Below are 25,468 nucleotides of genomic sequence, written 5' to 3'. Positions count from 1 at the left end.
TCCTTGATAAAGCAGCAAAATTTGTTTATATCATATTCCAACCTTTGGGGAGACTCAAAGGTTGGAATTTGATCAGTTTTATCAAGTTTGATTCATTTTGTCAAATTTCAATCTTTTTAATATTCTATGTGAGGAAATGAGAAGTATGGATAAAACAGTTCTGCTGCATACTGAAGTACTGTGGCTGCCTTGAGGAAAAGCACTTGTAGGGCTTCCCTGGTGGTGCAGTGGTTGAGAGTCCGCCTGCCGATGCAGGGGACATGGGTTCGTGCCCCGGTCCGGGAGGATCCCACATGCCAGGGAGCGGTTGGGCCCATGAGCCATGGCCGCTGAGCCTGCGCGTCCGGAGCCTGTGCTCCACAACGGGAGAGGCACGCGCACCGCAAAAAAAAAAAAAAAAAAAAAGATGTTGGCTTTAGGATTTAGGTATATGTATTTTATCTTGTTAAGGAAGTACCAGCTCTTCTTAATTTTCTTGAGTGTTAAATTTTGTCAAAAGCTTTTTCAGTATTTATGGGGATATCATCATATGATTTTTCTCGTAAGACCTATTACCAATATAACTAATCACTATGGGGGAGGGTACAGAAATATTTATAGCTTAGTATGACAGGTTTATTATGGTTATATAGAATAGTATCCTTATTATTTTGAAGAGATACATGTTGAAGGAATGGCAGACCATAAAAATGGAGCACAGAGAAATTTGCCAAAATGATATAAGAGTTTCGTTTCAGAAACAGAATTATGTTTGCTATATCCTGGGCCACTGTTCTTTTTACTGTACCACAGTTCATTGGGATGTGAATGTTAGGGGTTTATTTTATTCTTTCCTTCCCTGATTTCTTCTCATCTTTTGGTTTGGGAATCTTCCAGAAGACTGGCTTTATGTATAATTTTTCCTAAGACCCCAAGTCTCTTGGTCTTTTCCTCAAATATACTTGGCTGTATTTAATTTGTTGCTGGTTATTTAGTGCCAGAGAGAGCTGTCATATGTTTCCATGGAAACAGCTATAAGCTTTCATTCCTTATGTCTTATTCCTCAGGAAAGTATTTGTGATTAGCTTCCCTGTTTCCAGACCACCTTTGGGCTGACTTCACACATTGACTTTACACATTTTAACACACACACCTTCTCTTCTTCCTTCCCACCACCACCAATTTGATATGTTTTCATGAACTACTAATACGTGCTTGGCAGAACTTTGGTGCTGAGATATATGCTGTGTAACTTTGGGCATAGGGTCCCTTTGGGATATCAAGATAGACAAAAGAGTGGTATAGCTGAAAGCAAAATACAAGCCGAGATCAGATCCTAGGAACCCTAGGCTGCTCACCAAAGCCAGGTGTTGGAGAGTAGATCACAGAGCAAGCCAAGTACAGGAATCAAGCATCAGCAAAGCCTAGAACCCAAAGTCAGTTAGAAATGAGAACCACCAAGGGCTAATGACAAATTGCAAGGAACATATAAAACACATGGAGGAAGCCCAGAAAATGTTTTCCAGACATTGCTCTACTAGTATGGGTCCAGCAGACCTGCTATGGCAGGTTTGAAATGGATATGGTACTCCTAGCACTAAAAAAGTATGCTCTGGTTAAATTATATAACTAGTTGGAAAGACAAGACTTAAGAGTAGTGAAAGTAATTAGAGAATGAACAGCTTCCCCTCCTAGTCCCCCAAGATGTGAAGTTATGTTAGTGTAGTATATAGCCAAAATACTAATAGATTCATGAGGCCATCCTGCAAATTAAACTTGGAATAGCTAAGAGTTTGAAAAGAAACAGGCAGAACTGAGAGGTCAAACAATAAGCAGTAGAGTAGATGTAGACCCAATATACTGATGGAAAGAGTGTGTTTGTCTGAGTGAGAATGCTCCTGCATGAGTGGGGAAAGAGTATTGGACAAGGGATCAAGAGACCTGAATTCTTTATCTACCTCTGCTGTCACTTTTCTTCTAGAGGAAATGCTTGCAATTTTTTTAAAAAACAACTTTATTTCATCAAAAGTCCAAGACCTCAAGAGAAATTTAATGAGAACATGTGTATGTTTGTCTAATTGCTCTGAGGGTTAAGAGAACTGAAGGAAATAAACACTGGTTGTGGAGCTCATATGTCTTGGGCACTTTACTGTAACTTCCCATGTAATTTTCAGAAAACACTGTGAATGAAATTACCTCCATTTTCCAGGAGACAGTAGGCTCAGAAATGTTAAATGATTTATACAAAATCATACCACTTGCAGGTGGCAGACTGAAGATGGAAAACAGGTTGTTCTGATTCCAAAGCCCATGAACGTTTCACTAAGTCTGACTTTTGAATCATGCCAGTCTTTTACTAGACTCTATCCATCAATATTGTTTGCCAATATTTTTGCACCATAAAAGAGAACTGCTAACATATAAAAGAACAGGCTGAGTAGGAGAATAATTATGGTAGTTACCATTTACTGAGCATCTACTATGTGATAGGCACTGTGCAAGATAGTTTACATTATTCTGCTTCTTACAGTGTTGGGGTAAATATTATTAATCCCAATTTTTTTTTAATGCCCAGAGAGTTTGTGACTTTCCCAGTGTCATGCAAGTAGTATATGGTAGAGCTGAGATTTAAATCCAAGTCTTTATGACTCCAAAGCACAAGCATTAGCCATCGACCCAGGTTAAATTGGAATGATTAACTGTGAGGAAAGCTCTAAAAAAATATCAGGTGCACACCCACATCCATGTTCCAAACAGGTCTTTGGATTTGAATGGATTGCACTTAAGGGGCCAACAGAACACATTCAAAGGGAAGGGTCCAGTATCGCCATTGATTGCCCAGAGGCAGGTTCTGGAGAACAGCATAGAGAGGCTATGGCACAGTTTATGGTGCCGGCCTTGTTATTATAGTAGATGAAAAGTCCCTGCTCCTATCAAAGGCCAGCCCCTCCACATTTTCTCTTGATTTCATCCTCTCTTGCCTCTCTTTCATCTGTCTCACTAGTTTCCTCCTCAAACCTCTCCTTTCTGAAACATCCTCATCAGCATACAAACATGTTCTATCTCCAGTCTTTTAAAATTCTCCCTTGATGGGCTTCCCTGGTGGTGCAGTGGTTGAGAGTCCGCCTGCCGATGCAGGGGACACGGGTTCGTGCCCCGGTCCGGGAGGATCTAACATGCCGCAGAGCGGCTGGGCCCGTGAGCCAAGGCCGCTGAGCCTGCGCGTCCGGAGCCTGTGCTCCGCGACGGGGGAGGCCACAACAGTGAGAGGCCCGCCTACCGCAAATAAATAAATAAAAAATAAGATAAAATTCTCCCTTGACTTTGCATCTCTCTTCCAGCTAATGCCCCATGTCTCTGGAATTTCATAGTGTATTAATTTCCTGTTGTTGCTGTAGCAAGTGACAACAAACCTAGTGGCTTAAAACAACACAGACTTATCAGTTCTGTAGCTCAGAAGTCTGAGTGAGATCATTCGTTTCTCTGTTCTAGTTTTACAGGGACAAAATCAAGGTGTTAGCCAGCCTGAGCTTTTATCTGGAGGCTCTGAGGAAGAATCACTTTCAGGCTCACTCAGGTTGGTGGAGGATTCAGTTCCATGCCATTGTAGGCTTGGGTCTCCATGTTCTTGCTGGCTGTTCGCCAGGGGATACTCAACTTCTAGAGGCTGCTCACATTCCCTGGCTTGTGGCCTCTTTCATCTGCAAAGCCAGTAAGAGTAGGTTGAGTCCTTCTCACACTTTGAATCTCTCTGCTCTCCTGCTTCTGCTTCTCTCAGGCTTCCAGCTAGAGAAGGTTCTTGGTTTGTAAAGATTCACGCGTGATTAGACTGAGCCTACTTGAATAATCTATGATAATCTCCCTATTTTAAGAGTTCAACCTTAATTACATCTGTAAAATCCCTTTTGCCATGTAAGTAACGTATTTACAAGCTCCAGAGATTAGTGTGTGGACATCGTTGGAGGGCCATTCCATGCAGTAAAACTTAAAAAAAAAAAAAACCTGGCCTATAGTCACTATTTCTATTTCCATCTTCCATTCACTCCTTAGCACTCTCCAATTGCTCTTCAGGCCCCACTGTTCCAGAGAAACTGCCCTTAGGAAGAACACGGCGACCTCCATGTTGACAAAGCCTGCTCTGCCCTCATTTTGCCCAGTCTCTCCGTAACTTCCAGCACAGTTGATCAGTCTCTCCTTCCTGAAACACTACCTTCTCTTCGTTTCTGGGATGTTACACTCTGTATATTTTCAACTCCTGTCTCACTAAGTATGCCTTCTCAGTCTCCTTTGGCTTGAGTTCCCCCACTTTTTAGCCCCTAGTTGTTGGAGTGTTCCAGGGCTCAGTCCTAGGCCCTCTCCTGTACTCCTCTATATGCTCTGTCTCCTCCCAAATGATTTCAGTCAGTCCCATGTCTTTATATTACTGTCTATATGCTAATTACTACCAAAATTATATCTCTACCCTTGACCTTTCTGTCGAATTCTAGACTCGTTTATTCTGACCCCACCTATTTTTATGACTTCATCTTATGCCATTATTTCCTCTCTTCACCCTGCTTCAGTCTCTCTGGTCTCTTTGTTTCTTAAACAAGTCAATTTCATTATTTTCTTGGGACCTTTACACCTGCTGTCTCCTCTTCCTGGAGCACTCTGCCCTAGATCCTCACATGCCCAATGCCTTTTTGTCGTGCCAGTCAGTTCAAATGTCACCTCTCAAAGAGCCTTTCTTGACCATCCCTCAGTCACTGGCTATCACACTGCTGTTTTACTTTCTTCATAGCACTTATCATTCATTGAAATTACCTTTTTATTTATTTATATTCCTGGATTATACTACAGAGCCTACCACATAATGTATTCTCAATTTAGAATGTTTGTTGGAGTAATGAATGAACAAGTAAGTGAAAGAATGGATCTTGAGTTAGTAAAAGGGAATCTTAATATGATGAAAAGAGCAAGGACTTTAGAGTTAGACATTCTGGATTTAAGTTTTAGACCTGCCTCATTACTTATGGGACCTTGGCCAAGTTACTCAGTTGAAGTTGCCTCATCAGTTAAGTAAAGATAATATATGCTTCATAGGAAAGACTTCAAAGCTCATTGTTTGGGCTTCCCTGGTGGCGCAGTGGTTGAGAGTCCGCCTGCCACTGCAGGGGACACGGGTTCGTGCCCCGGTCCGGGAAGATCCCACATGCCGTGGAGCAGCTGGGCCCGTGAGCCATGGCCACTGAGCCTGCGCGTCCGGAGCCTGTGCTCCGCAACGGGAGAGGCCACAACAGGGAGAGGCCCGCGTACCGCAAAAAAAAAAAAAAGCTCATTGTTTTTACTGCCAGTATATACTACTATTTATGCACCCTAGTAAATTTTATTAGCGATAATTATTGTCCATACTGCCATTGCAGATAGTATGGCACCACTTTCATAGTAGGTGCTCAATAAATGTTGGAGTAATTTTGCTTAAAGGAACTATCATCAAGGGACACCCATTTGTACACTACTTCCTTTCTCCATTCTCAGTCTTAACAGTTTCTGTCTGCCTTTTAGTGACATTATTGATCATTATAATGTCCAAGGAAATAAGATTAGAGATACACATATGCTCATGTGTCAGAACAGGTTTATCAAGGAGGGGAGATCAGTTATACACATCTTTATGTGCTACTACCCTAACTTAGATGAGCTTCTGCCTTTAGAGTGAACCTCATCATTACCTTTGCCACATGTAGAGTCATGGTACCTACCGTTTGTCTGTTGGCAGAGTCTTTATGTATTAGAGCTGGAAAGTTCCTTAAATGTCACGTGGACTCTTCTCAAGCTGGCTCCAGCATCTGTTTCACTTCTGTGGACTTAAGGCACATAGAAGTACCCACAAGTCCTCATATAACCATGCTTTTTTAGTTCCATGCCTTTCTACATACTGTCTCCTCTGTCTGAAGTACCCTACTCACCCTCCACCCTTGCCCTTTCCTAATGCAAGAACCATTCATTCTTCAAAGATTAGTTAAGGGAGTTCACTGGTGGCCTAGTGTTAGGATTCCAGGCTTCCACTGCCATGGCCCAGGTTCAGTCCCTCCTCGGGGAACTGAGACTTTACAAGCCACATGGCGCAGCCGAAAAAAAAAAAAAGTTAAAATGTCACTTAATTTGAAATCATACCTGACAAGTCTCTCTTGCCTGTCTCCTTTGCTCCCTGTCCTTCCCTGGCAGTTAGCCACTCCCTCCTTCAGGTTCTTATAACCCTATGTGTGTATACATTTTGAATCTTTTCTGGAATTTTTTAATTTGACATGATTTCAGCTTTACAGAAAAATTGCAGCAGTGGTACAAAGAATTGCCATATACCCTTCACCAAGATTCTCCAATTATTAACATTTTATCACATTTGCATTATTAGTCTCTCTCAATACATAATACATATTTTTTCTGAACCATTTGGCAATGACTTGCATACATAATGTCCCTTTACTATTAAAGACTTTAGTGTATGTTTTCTGAAAACAAGGGCATACTTTTCTCTAGACATAGTGCTAGTGTTAAAATCAGAAAATTAATATTGATATAGTATTAAGAGCTAATCTACAGCCCTTCTAGTTACTAAAACCAGAAAATTAAAGTCAGTATAGTACCAGTAGCTAATCAATAAACCTTATTCATATTTTGCCAATTGTCCCAATAATATCCTTTCAGGAAAAGAAAATTCTGGATCATGAGTTGTACTTGTCATGTCTCTTTAGTCTCCATTCATCTGGAACTGTTTTCTGTCATTCTTCCTTGTCTTTCATGACCTTAATATTTCTTTATAAATATTTGTCCAGTTATTCTATAGACTGGTTCTCAATTTGGGTTTGTCTGATGTTACCTCATGATTAGATTCAGGATATACATTTTTGACAGGAAGGCTCTACAAGTGATAGTGTTCTGAAAGCATTGTATTTGGAGATACATATCATTTATCCTAACTGCAGATAGTAACTTTGATTACTTGGTTCACATAGTATCTACCAAGTTTCTTCACTTCATTCCTTTGTAATTAGTTACAAAGGAAAATACTCTCAGGTAAATACTCTGAGACTATAAATATCCTGTTTCTCCTCAGACTTTCACCTAATAGTTTTAGCATCCATTGATGGGTGCTGCTTGAATCAGTTATTGCCCAAATGGCTATTTTATAATTCCCTCATTTCTTCTACATTTGTTAGTTGGGGTTCTACTGTAAGCAAGAGTTTTTCCTTCTCTATTTTTTTAATTTATTCATTTAGTTACATAATTATGGACTCTTGATTCTTATTTTATTCAGTAACAATTTCTTACTGTCATTATTTGTTTTGATGCTCAAATTGCCCCAGATGTAGCCAGTGGAAGCCCCTTGAAGTTGTCTCATGTGTCCTTTTGACATGGCCCCATCATTGTTTTCTGACCAGTGTGTTCCAGGTTCATCTTCCCTATCCCAGTCCATACCCAATGAATTGTGATTAATTGTGTAAAGATCTACTCCTAACCATCTCAAGATTGTGCTCCTCCAGGACAAGAATCATGTTGGGTTTTTTCACCTTAGATAATTGGCAAGCCTTGACACTTAGCATTTTCTAAATTTTCAATGAAAAATTTAGCTGAAATTTACTGATGTGGTCAAATTAATTAATATAATTTGAATTGCCACTTCCTGGGCTCCGGAAGGAAGAGAGATTGCTTCCTTCCTCCTCAGCTACATGAGAGAATGTGTGCAGAGAAGACCCCTAAGACTAGAATCATGCCTGGCTCTGCCACTCTTAACTTCTCTGAGGCTTGCTTTCCTTACTTGTCAAAGGAGAGGATAATGTCTGCCTTCACAAGATTATGAAGGCCACATGAAATTACAAGTGTACGAGAATTTTGTCTAAGTATTGTTGGTTAAGAGAGTAATTCCGTCAACCTTAGTAGCATCAAAATGTGTTGGAGAATATTCCCATCTCTCATCTTTCTCTGAAGTAGGACAGACATTAAATTACTTAATTATTTGTATGTGGAAAAATAAGAAAAGATTGTGTTTAAATGACAAACTCAATGTCACACCATAAGGGACAGAACTAGAATTAGATCCCTGGTCCCCTGACATCAACTCAATTTTTTTCCAACTAGGATAATTAAGTTAGAATGTGGCAGGACAGGGCTTCCTGATAGGGAAAACTTCAAAATCCTGGAATCCCTCAGGATAGCTTAAGAAATCCATTATTAAGAAGCTTTTAAATTAGTATGAAGCTTAATCTCGCTGCTGGCTACTCATACATGAACAGCATGCCCTGATTTTTCAGAACTGTTAAATATAATTGGTTCGTTTCTTCTGTCTGTATCTTTCAGGCCAGAGAGAGCAACCCCTTTGCCAGTTGGTGTCATGGACTTTTATTTCTAGCCTTAAGGGAAAAAAGAAGAAAAACTGTTTTCTGACACTCAGAAAGCCAATTAAAGCCCTGTTCAGTTCTTCTTTTACATCTGTTGACTTCCTTATTATACAGACATGTGCTGGGTACCAACTAAGATCTCAGCACCTTACCATGTGACGCTAGGAATTCCAAAGTAAATCACTTTCCTCACTGCTCAGCTCAGATTCCGTGTTTGTTACTGGAGGTATATGGGGCAGTCTTGGGGTTTATACTAATCAGGTTAAACATTTGGCATGTTCAGTTACTCAGTCCTAAGTGTGGAACAGGTAGAGAGTTGGATTGGAGTTTTTTCTAGGCAAATGTGTTGGAAAAAGAAGGGCAAGGAAGTGATATAATATAATTATAGATCAGTGGTTCTCAAACCTTTTGGTATCAGGAAACCTTTATATCCTTAACCCAAAAGAGCTTTCATTTTGTGGGTTATCTATATCACTATATTATAAATTAAAACTTAGAACTTTTTAAGACATAAGAATATACAGGCACGCATTCCATTAGCTGTCAGAGTGATATCACACTTGTAGCATCCTGAAAACTCTACTGTGAGAGAATGAGAATGAAAAATGCAAATAATGTTTTAGCATCATGAAAATAATTTTCATCTCCTAGACCTTCAAAAGGATTTCAAGAACCCCCAGAGATTCCCAGACTGTAGTTGGAAAACTACTAACCATATAACATTTTATTGATAAAAATGTGTCCTATATGTGTCGATTACATTGGTTGGTTAATTTGTTATTTGGTTATCTATGTTAATTAGTTATTTATGTTATTAGTTGTTTAATTGTGTTATCAAATATTTTCTACCCTTCTTGATTGTTTTTCACATACTTGACTTATCAATTACTGAGAGAAATGTGTTAAAATATCCACTGCATAATTATGGATTTTTCTGTTTCTGCTTTTACTTATTTAAACTTTTGCTTTTATATTTTGTATTATTAGGTACATATAAATTTAAGGTTATTATAGCTTCCTTTTGAATTGACTATTTTTTGCTATAATTATCATTTATTTATAAGTAATTTTAATTCATTTCATTTCCACTTTAACTGGAGTTTTTTTTAATTGAAATATAGTTGATGTATAATATTATGTTAATTTCAGGTGAACTACGTGGTGATTTAACATTTGCAGACATTAGGAAACAATGACCATGATAAGTCTAGCCACCATCTTTCCCCATACAAAGTTATTACAGCATTATTGACCATATTTCTTATGCGTGCGTGACATCCCCGTGGCTTATTTTATAACTGAGGTTTTGTGCCTCTTAAGCCCCTTCACCTGTTTTGCCACACCCTCCGCTGCCCTCCCATCTCTCAGTCACTAGTTTGCTGTCTGCATCTATGAGTCTGTTTTTGTTTTCTTTTGTTTGTTTTGTTTAAATTCCATATATAAGTGAGATCGTACAGTATTTGTCTTTCTCTGATTTATTTCACTTAGCATAATACCTTCTAGATTCATCCATGTTGTCACACATGGCAAGATTTCATTTTTTTTTTATGGCTGAGTAAATATTCCATTGCACGTATATACCACATTTTCTTAAGCCATTCATCTGTCAGAGGACTTAGGTTGCTTCCATATTGTGTCTACTGTAAACAATAATAACAGTGAACATTGGTGTGCACATGCCTTTAGAATTAGTGTTGTTGTTTTCTTTGGGTAAATACCCAGAAGTGAAATTACTGGATCATATGGCAGTTCTATTTTTAATTTTTTGAAGAACCTCCATGCTGTTTTCCATAATGGCTGCACCAATTTACATTCCCACCAACAGTGAATGAGGGTTCTCTTTTCTCCACGTCCTTGCCAACACCTGTTATTTGTCCTCTTATGGGTAATAGCCATTCTGACAAATGTGGGTGGTATCTCATTGTGGTTTTGATTTGCATTGCCCTGATGATTAGTGATGTTGAGCATCTTTCCATGTGATATTTCTTTGGAAAAATATCTATTCAGGTCCTCTACCCATTTGTTAATTGGGTTATTTTTTGTTATTTTTTAATTTTTATTTATTTATTTATTTATGGCTGTGTTGGGTCTTCGTTTCTGTGCGAGGGCTTTCTCTACTTGCGGCAAGTGGGGGCCACTCTTCATCGCGGTGCGCGGGCCTCTCACTATCGCGGCCTCTCTTGTTGCGGAGCACAGGCTCCAGATGCGCAGGCTCAGTAATTGTGGCTCAGGCCTAGTTGCTCCGCGGCGTGTGGGATCTTCGCAGACCAGGGCTCGAACCCATGTCCCCTGTATTGGCAGGCAGATTCTCAACCACTGCACCACCAGGGAAGCCCCGGTTGTTTTTTTGATGTTGAATTGTATGAGTTATTTGTATATTTTGGATGTTAACCCCTTATTGGATATATCATTTGCAAATATCTTCTCCCATTCAGTAGACTGCCTTTTCATTTTGGTGATATGAATTGACTGTTTTCTCTTGAGGAAATGTCCCTTTTAGTCTAGTCATACTTCTTGTATTAGGACTGTCTTGTCTGATATTAATATAGCCACTTGCACTTTCTTTGGTTAATGTTCACAGGGTGTATATTTTTCCATCTGTTCGTTTTTATCTTCCTGTGTCATCATATTTTAAGTTTTCTTATTTCAATATCATCTTATAAACAGATATAATTGGGTTCGGTGAGGGGTGGGGCTTTGGTCTTGTATGTTAATTTTTTCTTATTGTTTTATTCAAACCATTTGTATTTAATGTAATTATTTATTTGGGTTTAAGTCTACCATTTTGCATTTTGCTTTTTGTTTTCTCTTTGCCTAAGTTCTCCCTCATTTCTTTGTTCCTCCTTTCTTGCCTTCTTTTGGATTAATCGAGTGTGTTTTATTATTCCATTCCTCTCTCCCTAGCTTTTAGTGATACATTCTTGTTATAATTTTTTAACTAGTTAGAATTATACATCCTGGACTTATTAAAGTTAATCTTAAATAAGCACTCTAGCCACTCCCCAAATAATGCGAAGTTCTTAGCAAATTTTGGCTCCATTTACCCTCCCACTTCCATCCTTTCTGCTATTGCTTTCATATAATTTACTAATACAGTTGACCTTTGAACGATGCGCAGATTAGGGGCACCACCCCCTTGTACAGTCAAATCTGTATGTAACTTCACAGTCAGCCCTGCTTATCCGTGGTTCCACATCTATGGATTTAACCAACGGTGGATCATGCAGTACTGTAGTACATGTTTGTTGAAAAAAGTCTGCATACAAATGGATACACACAGTTCAAACCCTTGTTTTTCAGGGGTCAACTATACGTATATTATAAACCCTACAAGCCATTTTTAAAATTCTTTTTCTAAATTGTCAGTATTCTCTTGTATCTATCCACATATTTACCCTTTCTTATGCTCTTCCTTCCTTCCTGCAGTTGTATTTTTTCCATCTGTGATTACTTTCCTTCATCCTGAAGAACTTCATTTTTATTTCCTGTAGTTTAGGTCTGTTAGTGACAAATTCTCTCAGCTTTGATTTTTCTGAAACAGTTATTTCACCTTCATTTTATTAAAAAATTTTAATTGAATGAAAGATTCTTTAAATTCTGTAGTGCTTTACAATTTTCAAAAGTTTCACACAGATGATTTTTTATAATTGCATTGTAACCCTGTTTCTTCCCCCTACCCCTATATTGCCCCTCCCCTGCCTTACTGGTAATCACTAGTTTGTTCTCTATATCTGTGAGTCTGCTTCTTTTTTTGTTTCATTCACTAGGTTGTTGTATTTTTTAGATTCCACATATAAGTGATATCATACAGTATTTGTCTTTCTCTGTCTGACTTATTTCACGTAGCATAATGCTCTCCAGGTCTATCCATGTTGCTGCAAATGGCAAAAATTTCACTTTTTTATGGCTGAGTAGTATTCTTTTCTATATATATATGGAATATATATATATCTATCAATATATATCAATATATATATACCACATATATATATACCACATATATATATACCACATATATATATATATATATACACATATATACACCACATCTTCTTTATCTGTTCATCTGTTGACAGACACTTAGATTGTTTCCATACTATTTCACCTTCATTTTTGAAGGATATTTTCACTAAGCATAGAACTCTAGGTTGGCAATTTATATATTTTGTCCCTTGAAAACTATCATTTAAAACTATCACTTCTGGGCTTCCCTGGTGGCGCAGTGGTTGAGAGTCCACCTGCCGATGCAGGGGACACGGGTTCATGCCCCGGTCCAGGAAGATCCCACATGCTGTGGAGTGGCTAGGCCTGTGAGCCATGGCCACTGAGCCTGCGCATCCGGAGCCTGTGCTCTGCAACGGGAGAGGCCACAACAGTGAGAGGCCTGCGTATCTCAAAAAAAAAAAAAACAAAAAACTCTTGCTTCTTACTTTCATAGTTTCTATTAAAAAGTCAATTGCTTCTGTAAGAGTAATCCTTTTCTCTCTAACTGCTTTTAAAAATTTATCTTTGTCTTTCATTTCACTTGTATTTTATGTATTTTATTTTCAGCCATTTAACAGTGATGTGTTTTGGTATATTTTGGGGTGTTTTTTTTTTTGTATTTTTGCTGCTTGTGGATTGCTGAGCTCTTTTTTCATTAGTCTTCAAATATTGCTTTTACCTCATTCTCTCTGTCTTCTCTCACTGGGATTATAGTTACTCATATTTTGGATCTACTGACTGTGTCCACGTGTCTCTATTGCTCTAACCTGTTTTTTCCATATTTTTGCTTCATTTTGCATGTTTTCTATTGATTTTTCTTCAAATTCAGTAATTCTTCTGCTGGGTCTTGTCTGCCCTTAAATCTATCCAATGAGTTCTTAATTTTTAATATTGTATCTTTTATTCTAGTGTGTCCATTTAATTTTTTATATAGGTTCCAGTTTTCTGTGAGTATTACTTATCTTTTCTTACATTTTGTTCATCTTTTCCTCTACTTTTTAAAACCATATTAATTATGGTTATCTTAAAGTCTGCTTCATTATCTGGATCATACATGAGTCTTCTATTGTCTGTATTTTTCTTGATTACCAGTCACATTGTTCTGCCTCTTTTTATGTCATGTGTATATACATACACGCACGCACACGCATGCACACACACTGGATATTTTATATAAAAGAACTGTTGAGACTCCAGCTGATATTTTCCATCAGAAAGAATTCTTCCTTTCCTCTTTCCTTTAGGCTAATAGGATAAGGGCCTGATCCCCTCAGTCTAATCATGGATTGAGCTAGTTCAGATCTGAATTGTACCTATGGTTCATATCCGTGTTCCTTGCACCTGGTCCCTCTTGGGCTCTCGACTGAGAACCTAATGGGTCTCCATCTTCATAGTCCTGAAAAACTGCAAGAGATTGTCCTACCCTTGAGAGGTTTGGGGCTTGGTTCTTTGACCCTTCAGTCCTTACAATTTCAAAATATGGCATTTATCTTGAAGAGGAGATCAGCTGTGCTAGAGGTAGACCTCCTCCTTCTAGTGGAACCTTGTCTCCTGAAATCACAAGATTATAGCAGTTTTCACTCTGCCTTTTTAGAAGCTCTCAGCCTAGCTTTGCAACTCCAGTGTGCAGGCTCAGAACTCAGCAAATGTCCCTTGGGAAAAACTGGCCACACAGATGGAACTCCTCAAGTTCCAATCTGTCACAGAGCCTCTCTGATTTTTCTTTCCTCCAGTGGAGCTCCTCTGCACAGGCCAAGCCTGACTGTCGGTTCATGCCCAAATTTGGCAGATGTCCTCAGGAAAGTAAACAGTGTCAGCTACTCCAGGAGCCCTCTCCACCCAGGTCTGGAATTCCAGTTCATCTAATCCTCACGATTTTTACAACAATGCAATGTCTTTTAAAGATAATTTATCTGACTTTTTCTAGTTGCTGCATCAGCAATGTTACATTGTCATGATCTATAACATCCTACCTGGAAGCACAAGAAATACCATCTTCTACCTACCCACTGTAATTAGTTTATTAACTTGTCTCCCTAGTTCTATTCTTGTCCCCTCCCAGAACAGCCAGAGTGCTCCTTTTAAGTACACCCAGTCACACCCTGCTCAGAACCCTCCAGTGGCTTCCCTTTAGACTTAAAATAAGTTTGGATTCGTTTTCATGGCCTACAAAATCCCACACAATCTTATTACTACTCCCTTTCTAACCTTATCTCCCACCACTCTCCCCTTCGCTCACTCAATTCCAGCTATACTGACCTCCTTTCCATTTCTCAAACACGTTAACATGTTTCCATCTCAGAATCTTTGCATTTGTTATATACCCTCTACTTGGATCTTCCTCAGATCTTCATAAGGCTTTGCCTTTATTTCATTTGGGAGCTCTGTGCAAACGTCACCTCCTCAAAGAGGACTTTCCTCACCCCTCTGTCTCCTTACCTTGCTTTAGTTTTAATCATAGCGCTTACCTAACATTATACTGTATACTTACTTGCCTATTTTCTGTCTCCCCCGACTAGGAGGTAAGTTCCATGAGAATGGAAACTATGTTATGTTCACTGTTCTACCCCAGTGCTTAGATTAGTGCATAGCCTGTAGTAAGCGCTTAATAACTTTGTGGAATGAATTAGATACCCCTTACCATGAAAAATTCTCAATTAAGGAGAAGAAGAATGATTGGAGTAAAACTGAAAGTACTCTAACATAGGTGTCTACAGAATGTTTTGGAGTAAGTGGAATACTGATGGAGTTGGGACATAGTCAGACAAGGCCTCAGTAAGGAGGTGGCCCTGGAGCTGAGTGTTGAAAACTGAGTACTAATGTATGTCTGACCAGGAAGAATAGAGAACTCAACATATATGAACGAATTGGTGTTCAGAAAACAGAGGAGCTAGAACATGGGGGTGGGTGATAGGAAATGACATCAGACATAACTGGAGAGCAAGGCAGGGGCAGAGTCACAAAAGTCTTTGGATATCAGAGTAAAGAATTTGGACTTTACCTTAAAGGTAATATGGAGCAAAGATTTTTAAGGTAAGGAAATATGCAATCAAATGTATATATTTCCATGTGTTTCACTACTCCTCGCTGCAATAATCACACTAAAACTTTAAGTAGATTGATATAGAAAATCCCTGATTTGGTTGTCAGGGCCCAGTTTCAAAACATAAGTCCTTATCCCAACTCACTGTATAACCTAGGGAAGGCATCATTTCCTCTTCTGGGCCTCAGATCTTCATTCTTAGCAGGAGAAGATTGTAGGTGAGATCCATTCCATCTCTGAGCCTGTGTTTATATGCTTTAACTAGATTCCTTGGGGAGAACAGTTTAATTTTTTCTGCATCTGCCAGAAATAATTAAAACTTCCAATTCTGGCCGATCAAAATTCAGTTCTCCTCTGAGATTTTCTACCATTTAGGTCAGATGCCAAGAAACTAGCTTCCTGGGATAAAACTATCCAAGCAGAAGTAGCAAGTCTTTTTTTCCCTCTGGCTGGGATGGGAATGCAAGTGGGAAGAGGGGGTGTTAGAATGAGTCTTTTTCTTGCAGTTGTGATTCCAAAGAATCCCTATCCTGCATCCGAGGCGAACACTGAGAAGCCTGGCATCCACAGCAACACCAAAACTGCCTTGGAGCCTCAACCAGGGCAGAGGGGGCGTAAACCAGGAAAGAAGCGGGGCCGGACACCCAAGCCCCTAATTCCCCATCCCATCTCTACCCCATCCAAGTCAGCCGAACCTTTGAAATTCCCAAAGAAGAGGGGTCCCAAACCTGGCAGTAAGGTAGGTAAAAATGTGGGTTTGCCAGCACGGGATAAATGGTTATGAAGGGGTAACTCATCCATATCCATCCATCTTAGAAAGGGATGTGTCTGGCCCTGTTCTCCCCCTTGTATATGCTTTTAAGAAGAATCTCCTATATTGTCATCCCTACGTTAGCTACTTACCTGGGAGTTGGTAATGTTGCAGATAAGATCGTATGGATAAGAAACAAATTTTTACTTTGTAAGTTACATTCATGGGAATTCTGGTCTAATATCTTCCATAGATGGAAGGCCCTGCTCCTAATTGTTTTTAACCTACCCAGAGTGGATGCCCAGGTATGTGAACAGAAAGAGAAAAGTGACTCTGTAAATGTATTTATTTTTCTGTCCCTGTACCTTCTTTAAAAAAAAAAAAAAAGAAAAGAAGAAGAAAGAAAGAAAATTATTGAATATTTACTAAGTATCAGGCTCTGCACCTGACACCACTATATATCACATGATCTTCACAAAACCCTTGGAGATGAGTAGTGTTAATGTTATTAAATAGTCAAATAAGTTGAGACTTAAAGATGTGAAATGACTTCGCTATGGTCACATAGCTAATAAGTGGCAAAGGCTACAGAGATGGGTCTCCAGATCTTCTAGTTCTAAGGTCACTGCTGCCCTACCACACATTCACTCTCTCACATTTCCTGAGGGAGGTTAACACTTACCTCTGGTGTAGGAAAAGACTGCTTGGTCGAGCTTCACTGAGCACTGTTACTGAAAGTATCACCTTTTAGTCATGACCAGTTCTCCATGTGTATCTTCCCTAGGGAAACCATTGATATGAAACCTACTCAGCTGCTTCTCTAGGGCTTCCTTTGGCATCACCTTCTTTCTCCACTCACTTCTTAGCTATCAGGGAATTTCTCTGCAACTCCCTCCCAAACTAGACTACCTGAGTTCCAGTTTAGAAATGATACCCAGTTCTCCCTAGGCATTCCTTTCTAATTTCATAAGTTCCTCCCTAGGTTTGGTTGGGTGGGTGGGTTTGTTTTGTTTATTAGCTCCAGCTGACCTCAGTCCTTCTCGAATATAAGCTCTTCAAGGTCAGGAATCTAGTCTTTTTTTCTCTTTTTCTTCTGCAGTGCCCTATATCCCAATCTCTTGGGAAATGTTCGGTATATGCAAGATGGATGGATGTATGCATGCATGGATGGATGGATGGATGGATTTTAGCGATGATGTTCCAGTTGAGATTATCTCTTATTTATTGGTTTTGAATTCTTGATGTCACATCCTAATCCTTCTATGTAACACATAATGCTCCTGATCTATTACCACTAACCCCAAACCCAGGGGTTCATTTTTGTGTCCATTACGGTCTTCTCATTCTCATGTTGTGGAGGAGAGGCTGAAGGCTCTAAAGATTCCAAGGCCAGGGAAGTCATGCTTTTGACGATGTGAAGGCACCTTGACAGATTAAAAACAGAGAAAACTTGTCTCTGAGGTTCCAAAGACAGAACCACAACCAATGAGCAGAAACTCAAGCAGACAGACTTTGTCTCAACATAAAAGGAACAGTTAAATCTATTTCAAAATGCAAGTAGTGATCTCCCATCACTAGAGGTATTTCATCAGGTACCAGGTGACTACTGGGAGGGATGTTTTCAAGGAGTGGAAAGTAGAAGTGTTAGATGGATAGTTGGATTAAGTAACCTTTAAGATCCTTCAAAACCTAAGAACTATGATTCTCTGATTGCCTCAGCTCTGCTTTCTCAGGAAGTCCTAACATAGTAGCCCAAGTCCTCTTTCTTTCCAGTCCTCCTGGTAGCAGTAATTCTCATCTAATACTGTACTTCATGGCATGGCATTTGACTCCCTAATTCCCTTTCCTGTCCTTTTGCCTATTCCTGTAAGTGTATATGCCTTTACTTAACCCATGATATAACCCTCATGTTCATTTTTGAAGCAAAGTGGTCTTGTGACAAGAGCATAGACTTTGAGGCCAGACAAACTTAGATTTATATCTCATCTCCAATTGTTACCACCTGTGTGACTTTGGGAAAGCTTTGAGTACGGCCATGAGCCCCAGTTTTCTCACCAGTAAAATGGAGTTGCGTTAATATATGAATAGATATAATACATGTAAATGCACCTATCTCAAATAGTAATAAAGCTTTACATCTTTCTGCTTTTTTCTACAATATTTGGGAACCTAACTCACCAGGTTTGTTTCTTCAGGGACCCCATGAAGTCCTACCACCAACTCAATGAAGTTGAACTGGTATTTCCTTTCTTCCCTGACTCATTGCTTATTTGGATTTTTACTTGTGGCAATATCAAAAAATGAGAGGAAACATCCATATCCTGTGTGTGTGTTGAATGTTCTGTAAGAGTTTGCATGATTGCTTTCACAAGCAGGGCCATCCTAGAAGTCAGTCAGGTTTATACAGCTCCCACAGTGGACCCTACATGTGACATTCAGTAGGAAGGGATTTCTGGATCTCAGAAATGGTTATGTTTTCCTTGCATTCAGAAAGGCTTTTAGAAAACTGCTTCTTGGAAAAATCCTTCTGAGATCTCTCTCCCCCAGAGACTGCCTGGACCAGCATAGAGGAGATACTAGATTCTTCTCAAATCATTTTTATTACTTCCCCCATTATTGGTATTCTATACTGTATGCTTCATTGAAAGACATTTATTGACACTTATCATATGCCGAGTACCATGTAGGAATGGTAAACAGAATCAGACCCTCAAGGAGCGCCAGGCTAATAGGGGACACCAGTATGTAAATATATATTGACAATACACTGTGATAAATGCAACAATACAAAGTACAGAAATAGCACAAAAGAGACAGTAAAGCTTATCCAGAAAAGCTTCCTGGATAAACATATTTATAAGGAAAAAAAAAAAAAGAAAGGGTATTCCAGGCAAAAGGGATGGTTTATTATTGTCAAGGCAAGGACCAGGTAAAACTGCAGGTTTTGAGAGAACTACTATAGTTAGAGATTACTGGAGTATAAGGTTTAAGATAAGAAATGACAGGTAATAAGCTGAAGAGGTAGGCAGGGGAAAGTAGTTTGTGGAGTTAGGGGAAGGGAGGTTTCCATTTTTCAACAGAGGGAAACAAACTAATATCAAAGTTGACTTAAGCCACAGCATTTTTTTTCCTTTTTTTTTGCTTTTTTCTGTCTAACTAATAAAGAACCTGGACTTCAGATGATAATATTGAATACAGTAGAAAAGATAGTGAATTAAGCTGTGGCTATACAGAAACCCAGAATCTTATACATATTTATTAAACATCTACTGTATTTGCAGCTTTGGGCAAGACGCTGTGTGGAAAAAAATATATATCATATGATATCACTTATAGGTGGAATCTGAAAAAATGTTACAAATGAACTTAGTTGTAACACTTTTAGGAAACAGACACACAGACATAGAAAACAAACTTATGGTTACCAAAGGGGGAAGTGCAGGGAGAGGTAAATTAGGAGCTTGAGATTACCAGATACACACGACTATATATAAGATAGGTAAACAACAGGGTCCTACTGTATAGCACAGGGAACTATATTCAATATCTTGTAATAACCTGTAATGGAAAAGAAACTGAAAAAGAATACACATATATAAGTATATAACTGAATCACTTTGCTGTACACCAGAAACTAACACAACATTGTAAATCAACTATATATCAACTGTAAAAAAAAAAAAAGATTAAAACAGTCCCATCCACAAATGTATTTCAGTTTCATGCGTGAATTAAGTACTAAGAATAGAGGAATGAGAAGACAAGTTACCTATCATGGGTAGAAACTTTTCCCCATCCATTTTGACAGAGGAAACCTCGGACTTTGCTGAACCCACCACCCACCTCACCAACAACCAGCACCCCTGAACCGGATACCAGCACTGTACCCCAAGATGCTGCCACCATCCCCAGCTCAGCCATGCAGGCCCCCACAGGTAAGAGCAGATCACAGTATTAGCTGCAACAAGCCCCAGGCCCCAGTGTCTATATTTTCTCTTTTACTGTACCGATAATTAGCCCCCTATCCATTTATAAATCTAAACAGAATCTTAAAAAGAAATTTTTTTAACTTTGAAATAACTTCAGAGAAACCTCCATTCTGTCAAAACAATCAAAGAAACTTGGGTAGATGTTCTGTGAACTCAGCGTTGGGGATCTGGGGCACGGGGGTGGGGTGGACATGGGGCCAGCACCAGGAGCTTCCTGGCCCAGTTTATAATTATACCCATCCTTTCCAGTTTGGGGTGCTCCCTCTTTAGTGATCCCTTCCAGAACCCTTCCAGCACAATAATAATTCTGCCACCACTCATATATGTATGACACTGCTCTGTTTTTTTTTTTTAATGTCATTGATGGTGGCAAATCTTGGTGCTGTGAAAGTATTTCAGTGCTCGTTTGATTCAAAGCAAAATCTGGTAACTAAAGTGGGTGCGTAACCACCTGGTTGTGTGTATCTGTTCCCATTTCGTAAACTATATATGGAGGTAACTCTAAAAGAGCTACCCCTTTAGAATAGATAAACATAGATATACAGCCTCCCTGTGGGGTAACTAAAAAGAACAATACTCATTTTTTATGTCTAAATTAAGATACATATGTGAAACCTTACTTTTGTTACTCTGCAGATACTCCATCTTCTTAGGGAAATCTAAGCAATTGGAATGATCCCCATGGAAGTTAGGGTAGTCTTTTTCTTAGGAGTTGAATTTGTCTCCACCCAAATCCTAGAATGTTAGCACTTGAAGGGAAGGCCAGCTATAGTTTCCTCCCCAAATAACCTTTGGAAAACAACAGAGCCTGCAGTGGCATTTATGTCCAGCTCTAGTCAGGGTACGATCATGTGATTTCTCCAAATGTATCTTATGCATCTAGCCCCAGCTAGTTACTGGGTTTGCTTAGTCCAAAAGTGGCATTAGATTAGTGAACAAAGCTTAGGAGCTTTGACCCTAAGCTCCATGGAAGAGGAAGTAAAGATAGATGAACACCTTGGTGAAGATACTGATTACATTTTTCAGCCTCATGACACGCCCCCTAGGTGCCTGCATACCTGCTTGGTTTACTCCATATCCTTCTAAATATCACTTAGGTGCCTGGATGCCTTTTTAACAAAATCTAGAAGATTCATAGCAGTGGGAGCTTCATGACTGTGCCTCACTTTTCGGTTTAAATGATGTAGACCATCTCTTCTGGCAGTCTCGAAGCTGACAATCCCTCCCTTGGTCTGAATCTCATAGCCTAGGAAAAGTGGCAGCTTGACTTTGTATCCCTGTTTCCTGTTCTTGGCCAGGCTATCGCAGTCCTGACTGATCGCTGTTTCACCACCCCAGTTGGACCTTTGCTCTTTCTGTGTGACCTTGATGTCACTTCCTTTTCTGAGCCTCAGTTTCCACACCTATACAACGATACGATTAGTCCAAGTTACCTTTATAGACCCTTCAAATGTTAATAATAAAAGCTATTATAGGGACTTCCCTGGTGGCGCAGTGGTTAAGAATCTGCCTGCAAAGGCAGGGGACATGGGTTCGAGCCCTGGTCCGGGAAGATCCCACATGCTGGGGAGCAACTAATCCCGTGCGCCACAACTACTGAGCCTGCGCGCCTAGAACCCTTTGCCCCGCAGCAAGAAAAGCCACTGCAATGAGAAGCCCATGCACTGCAATGAAAAGTAGTCCCTGCTCACCGCAACTAGAGAAAGCCCACGTGCAGCCACAAAGACCCAATGCAGCCAAAAATTAATTAATTTTTTTTAAAAGCATCATAGATTGAAAGCTGTGTGCTACACTATATCCTTTATTACCAACCTTTTGGGGTTCTTTTAACTGCACAACACTTTTTAAGAGTTATTTTGATCAGAGCTATATACATGCTAATAGCCTAAAGGAACAATAGGCCTACAAGAATTATTACAAAAACAAGACGAACAGTCCCCTCTATACCCCTGTCATTTACTTCTCACCAAAGGCAATCACTTTTAATTTAGCTGATTCTTTTATTTATCTCCATATATGTAAGTGGAATGTTTATATTGCTTTTTTTTTCTTTTTTTTAGCTTGAGGCATTTTCAACTGACAACACACTTTAACTCTTCCTTTTCATTTTTTTTTTTGGCAACCCAGGATTTAACTCTTCATCTCCTTACCCGTTAACCCACCCACACATGCTTGTGTATCTTAATACTATGATATTATAATTGTAATTAGATTGAAATTCATTCATTTGTATTGTAACTTGTTATAGGCTATTCTCAGTTGAACTGTAGAGTACTATGATTACTTTTCCTTTATTGTACAAAATTTTGTTTTAGAGTCAATCTTGATTTCTTTGTTATGTGTTTATTTTGCTATATACTTATTAACTCAGCCTTAAACTCTCTTACTGCCATATACATCTCTCTTTATGTTCAAGCACGTTTTATATTCTATCCATTTCAAACTCTAAAAGAAATCTCTGCTGGAGCCTTCTGAGTTCCTTGACAACCTCTTCACCTCTCTTTTGTGTTATCCCCAGTTTGCTCCTTCCCACATCTTTATTTTCCCATGTAATCTTTCTTAAATTTATATCTTTCGTTTTGTGTGAAACCTGTTTATTCCCTTTGAAGCTTCTCTTCATCCCCATTATTCTGAAATTTCACCTAGGATGTATTTTTACCTACCATGTGGACACATAGTGTGCCTATTCCATTATTTGATTTCTTGAAACTTTCTTAAGTTCATCAATGATTTTCTCCCACTTTTTCTCTATTCACTGTTCCTGGCATACATGTTATTCAGATATTGAACCTCCTGAAGTCGTCCTCTATATTCTTGACCCTCTTTATTCTTATTCCTATTCTCTTTGTCTTTTTGCTCAACTTTCTTCAAGCTTTCCTCAACTCTGTCCTCTAAACTTTGTATTGAGTTTCTTGTTCCTGGCATTTTGCTTGTAAAAGTGTCATTATTTATTACTCTAGTGGCATTTTCCAAAGGGTATTTGGTAGAAAACCAGTCCTGCAAAATGCTCTGCATAAAGGGATTTTATATACATTTAGGAATTTGGTCACATACATTTAGGAAAACCTTACACTCTGCTTACCCACTCTTGGATGTTTGCATCGGCTATGAAGAACTCTTTTTTGTTTTCTGAACTTTTTACTAGACTGTTTTTTTTAAGTACAGGAGGTACAGAGCTTTCCCGTATACCCCCTGCTCCCACACATGCATGGCCTTCTCCATTACCAACATCCCCCACCAGAGCAGTATGTTTGTTTCAATTGATGAACCTGCACTGACACATCATTATCACCCAAGGTCCATAGTTTACCTTAGAGTTCTCTCTTGGTGTTATACTTTCTATGGATTTTGACAAATATATAATGACATGTATCCACCATGATAGGATCCTACAAAATAATTTAACTGCCCTAAAAATCCTTTTTGCTCTGCCTATTCATTCTTTCCTCCCCACTAATCTCTGGCAACTAGTGACCTTTTTACTGTCTTTATAATTTTGCCTTTTCCAGAATGTCATAAAGTTGAAATCATTCAGTATGTAGTCTTTTCAGATTGGCCTTTTCACTTAGCAATATACATTTAAATTTCCTCTGTGCCTTTTCATGGCTTGATAGTTCTTTTTTTTTTTTTTTTTTTAGTGCTAAATAACAACATACCATTGTCTGGCTATACCAATAGTTTATCCGTTCACCTACTGAAGGACATCTTGGTTGTTTCCAAGTTTTGGCAACTATGAATTACGCTGCTATAAACATTCATGTGCAGGTTTTAGTGAAAACATAAGTTTTCACTTCCTTTGGGTAAATACCAAGGAACGCGATTTCTGGATCACATAGTAAGAGTATATTTGGTTATGTAAGAAATTGTCAAACTGCCTTCAAAGTGGCTATATCATTTTGCGTTCCAACCAGCAGTGAATGAGCGTTCATTTGTTGCTCCACATTCTCGCCAGCATTTGATGGTGTCAGTGTTCTGGATTTGGGCCAGAACAAATAGGTGTATAGTAGTATTTCATTGTTGTTTTAATTTGCATATCTCTAATGACATGTAGAGTAGAGCATCTTTTCATATACTTATTTTCCAGTTGTGTATCTTCTTTGGTGAGGTGTCTATTAACAACTTTGGCACATATTTTAATCAGGTTGTTTGTTTTCTTATTGCTGAGTTTTAAGAGTTCTTTGTGTATTTGGATAACAGTCCTTTATCAGATCTGTCTTTTGCAAATAATTTCTCCCAATCTGTAGCTTATCTTCTCACTCTCTTGACATTGGCTTTCACAGAGCAGAAGGTTTTAATTTTAATGAGTCCAGCCTATCAATTATTTCTTTCAGGGATCCTGCCTTTGGTGTTATATCTGAAGTCACTGGCATACCCAAGGTCATCTTGGTTTTCTCCTATATTATCTTCTAGGAGTTTTATAGTTTTGAATTTTACATTTAGGTCTGTGATCTATTTTGAGTTAATTTTTGTGAGGGGTGCAAAGTCTATGTCTATGTTCCTTTTTTTGCACGTGGCTATCCAGTTGTTTCAGTACTATTTGTTGAAAAGACTGTCTTTGCTCCATTGTATTGCCTTTGCTCCTTTGTCAAAGATCAGTTGACTGTATTTGTGTGGAACTATTTCTGCGCTCTCTATTCTGTTCCATTGATTTAGCTATTCTTTTACCAATACCGTACTCTCTTGAAGTTGGGTAGTGTCAGTCCTCCAACTTTGTTCTTTCCCTTCAATATTGTGTTGGCTCTTCAGGGTTTTTCCCTCTCCATATAAACATTAGAATCAGTTTGTTGATAGCCACAAAATAACTTGCTGGGATTTTGATTGGGATTGCCTTGAATCTATAGATAAAGTTGGGAAGAATGGACATCTTGGCAGTATTTTCTTATCCATGAACATGGGGATATCTCTCCATTTATTTAGTTCTTTCTTGATTTCGTTTATCAGAGTTTTGTAGTTTTGTAGTTTCCTTCATATAAATCTTGTACGTATTTTGTTAGATTTATACCTAAGTATTTTATTTTTGAAGGTGCTAAGGTAAATGGTATTGTTTTTAATTTCAAATTCCACCTATTCATTGCTGTTATATATGAAAGTGATTGACTTTTGTGTATTCACCTTATACTCTGCAGTCTTGCTGTAACTGCTTATTAGTTCCAGGAATTTTCTTTTGTCAGTGCTTTTGCATTCTCTACATAGACAATCATGTCTTCTAACAGATAAAGGGGGTTTTATTTCTTCCTTCCCAAACTGTACACCTTTCATTTCCTTTTCTTGTCTTATTACATTAGTTAGGACTTCTAGTACAATGTGGAAAACTCGTGGTAAGAGAGAACATCCTTACCTTGTT

At 38.8% G+C, this 25,468-nt stretch overlaps 1 protein-coding gene across 10 annotated transcripts in view; it reads left to right on the top strand.

The window, feature by feature from the left end:
* The window catches only part of SCMH1 (Scm polycomb group protein homolog 1), a 189,473-nt gene that overhangs the window by 131,458 nt on the left and 32,547 nt on the right, over window positions 1–25,468 (top strand). For all 10 annotated transcript variants that reach the window (XM_060020361.1, XM_060020371.1, XM_060020401.1 and 7 more), the window contains 2 exons: window positions 15,891–16,123; window positions 19,944–20,070. In XM_060020361.1, coding sequence (XP_059876344.1) covers window positions 15,891–16,123; window positions 19,944–20,070 — 360 coding nt within the window. The remainder of the gene's footprint in view (window positions 1–15,890; window positions 16,124–19,943; window positions 20,071–25,468) is intronic.

The sequence above is a fragment of the Delphinus delphis genome, chromosome 1 (assembly GCF_949987515.2).
Source record: "Delphinus delphis chromosome 1, mDelDel1.2, whole genome shotgun sequence".
Taxonomy (NCBI): Eukaryota; Metazoa; Chordata; class Mammalia; order Artiodactyla; family Delphinidae; genus Delphinus; species Delphinus delphis.
Note: the sequence above shows the minus strand (reverse complement) of the source record. Positions and strands in the feature narration are given on the sequence as shown.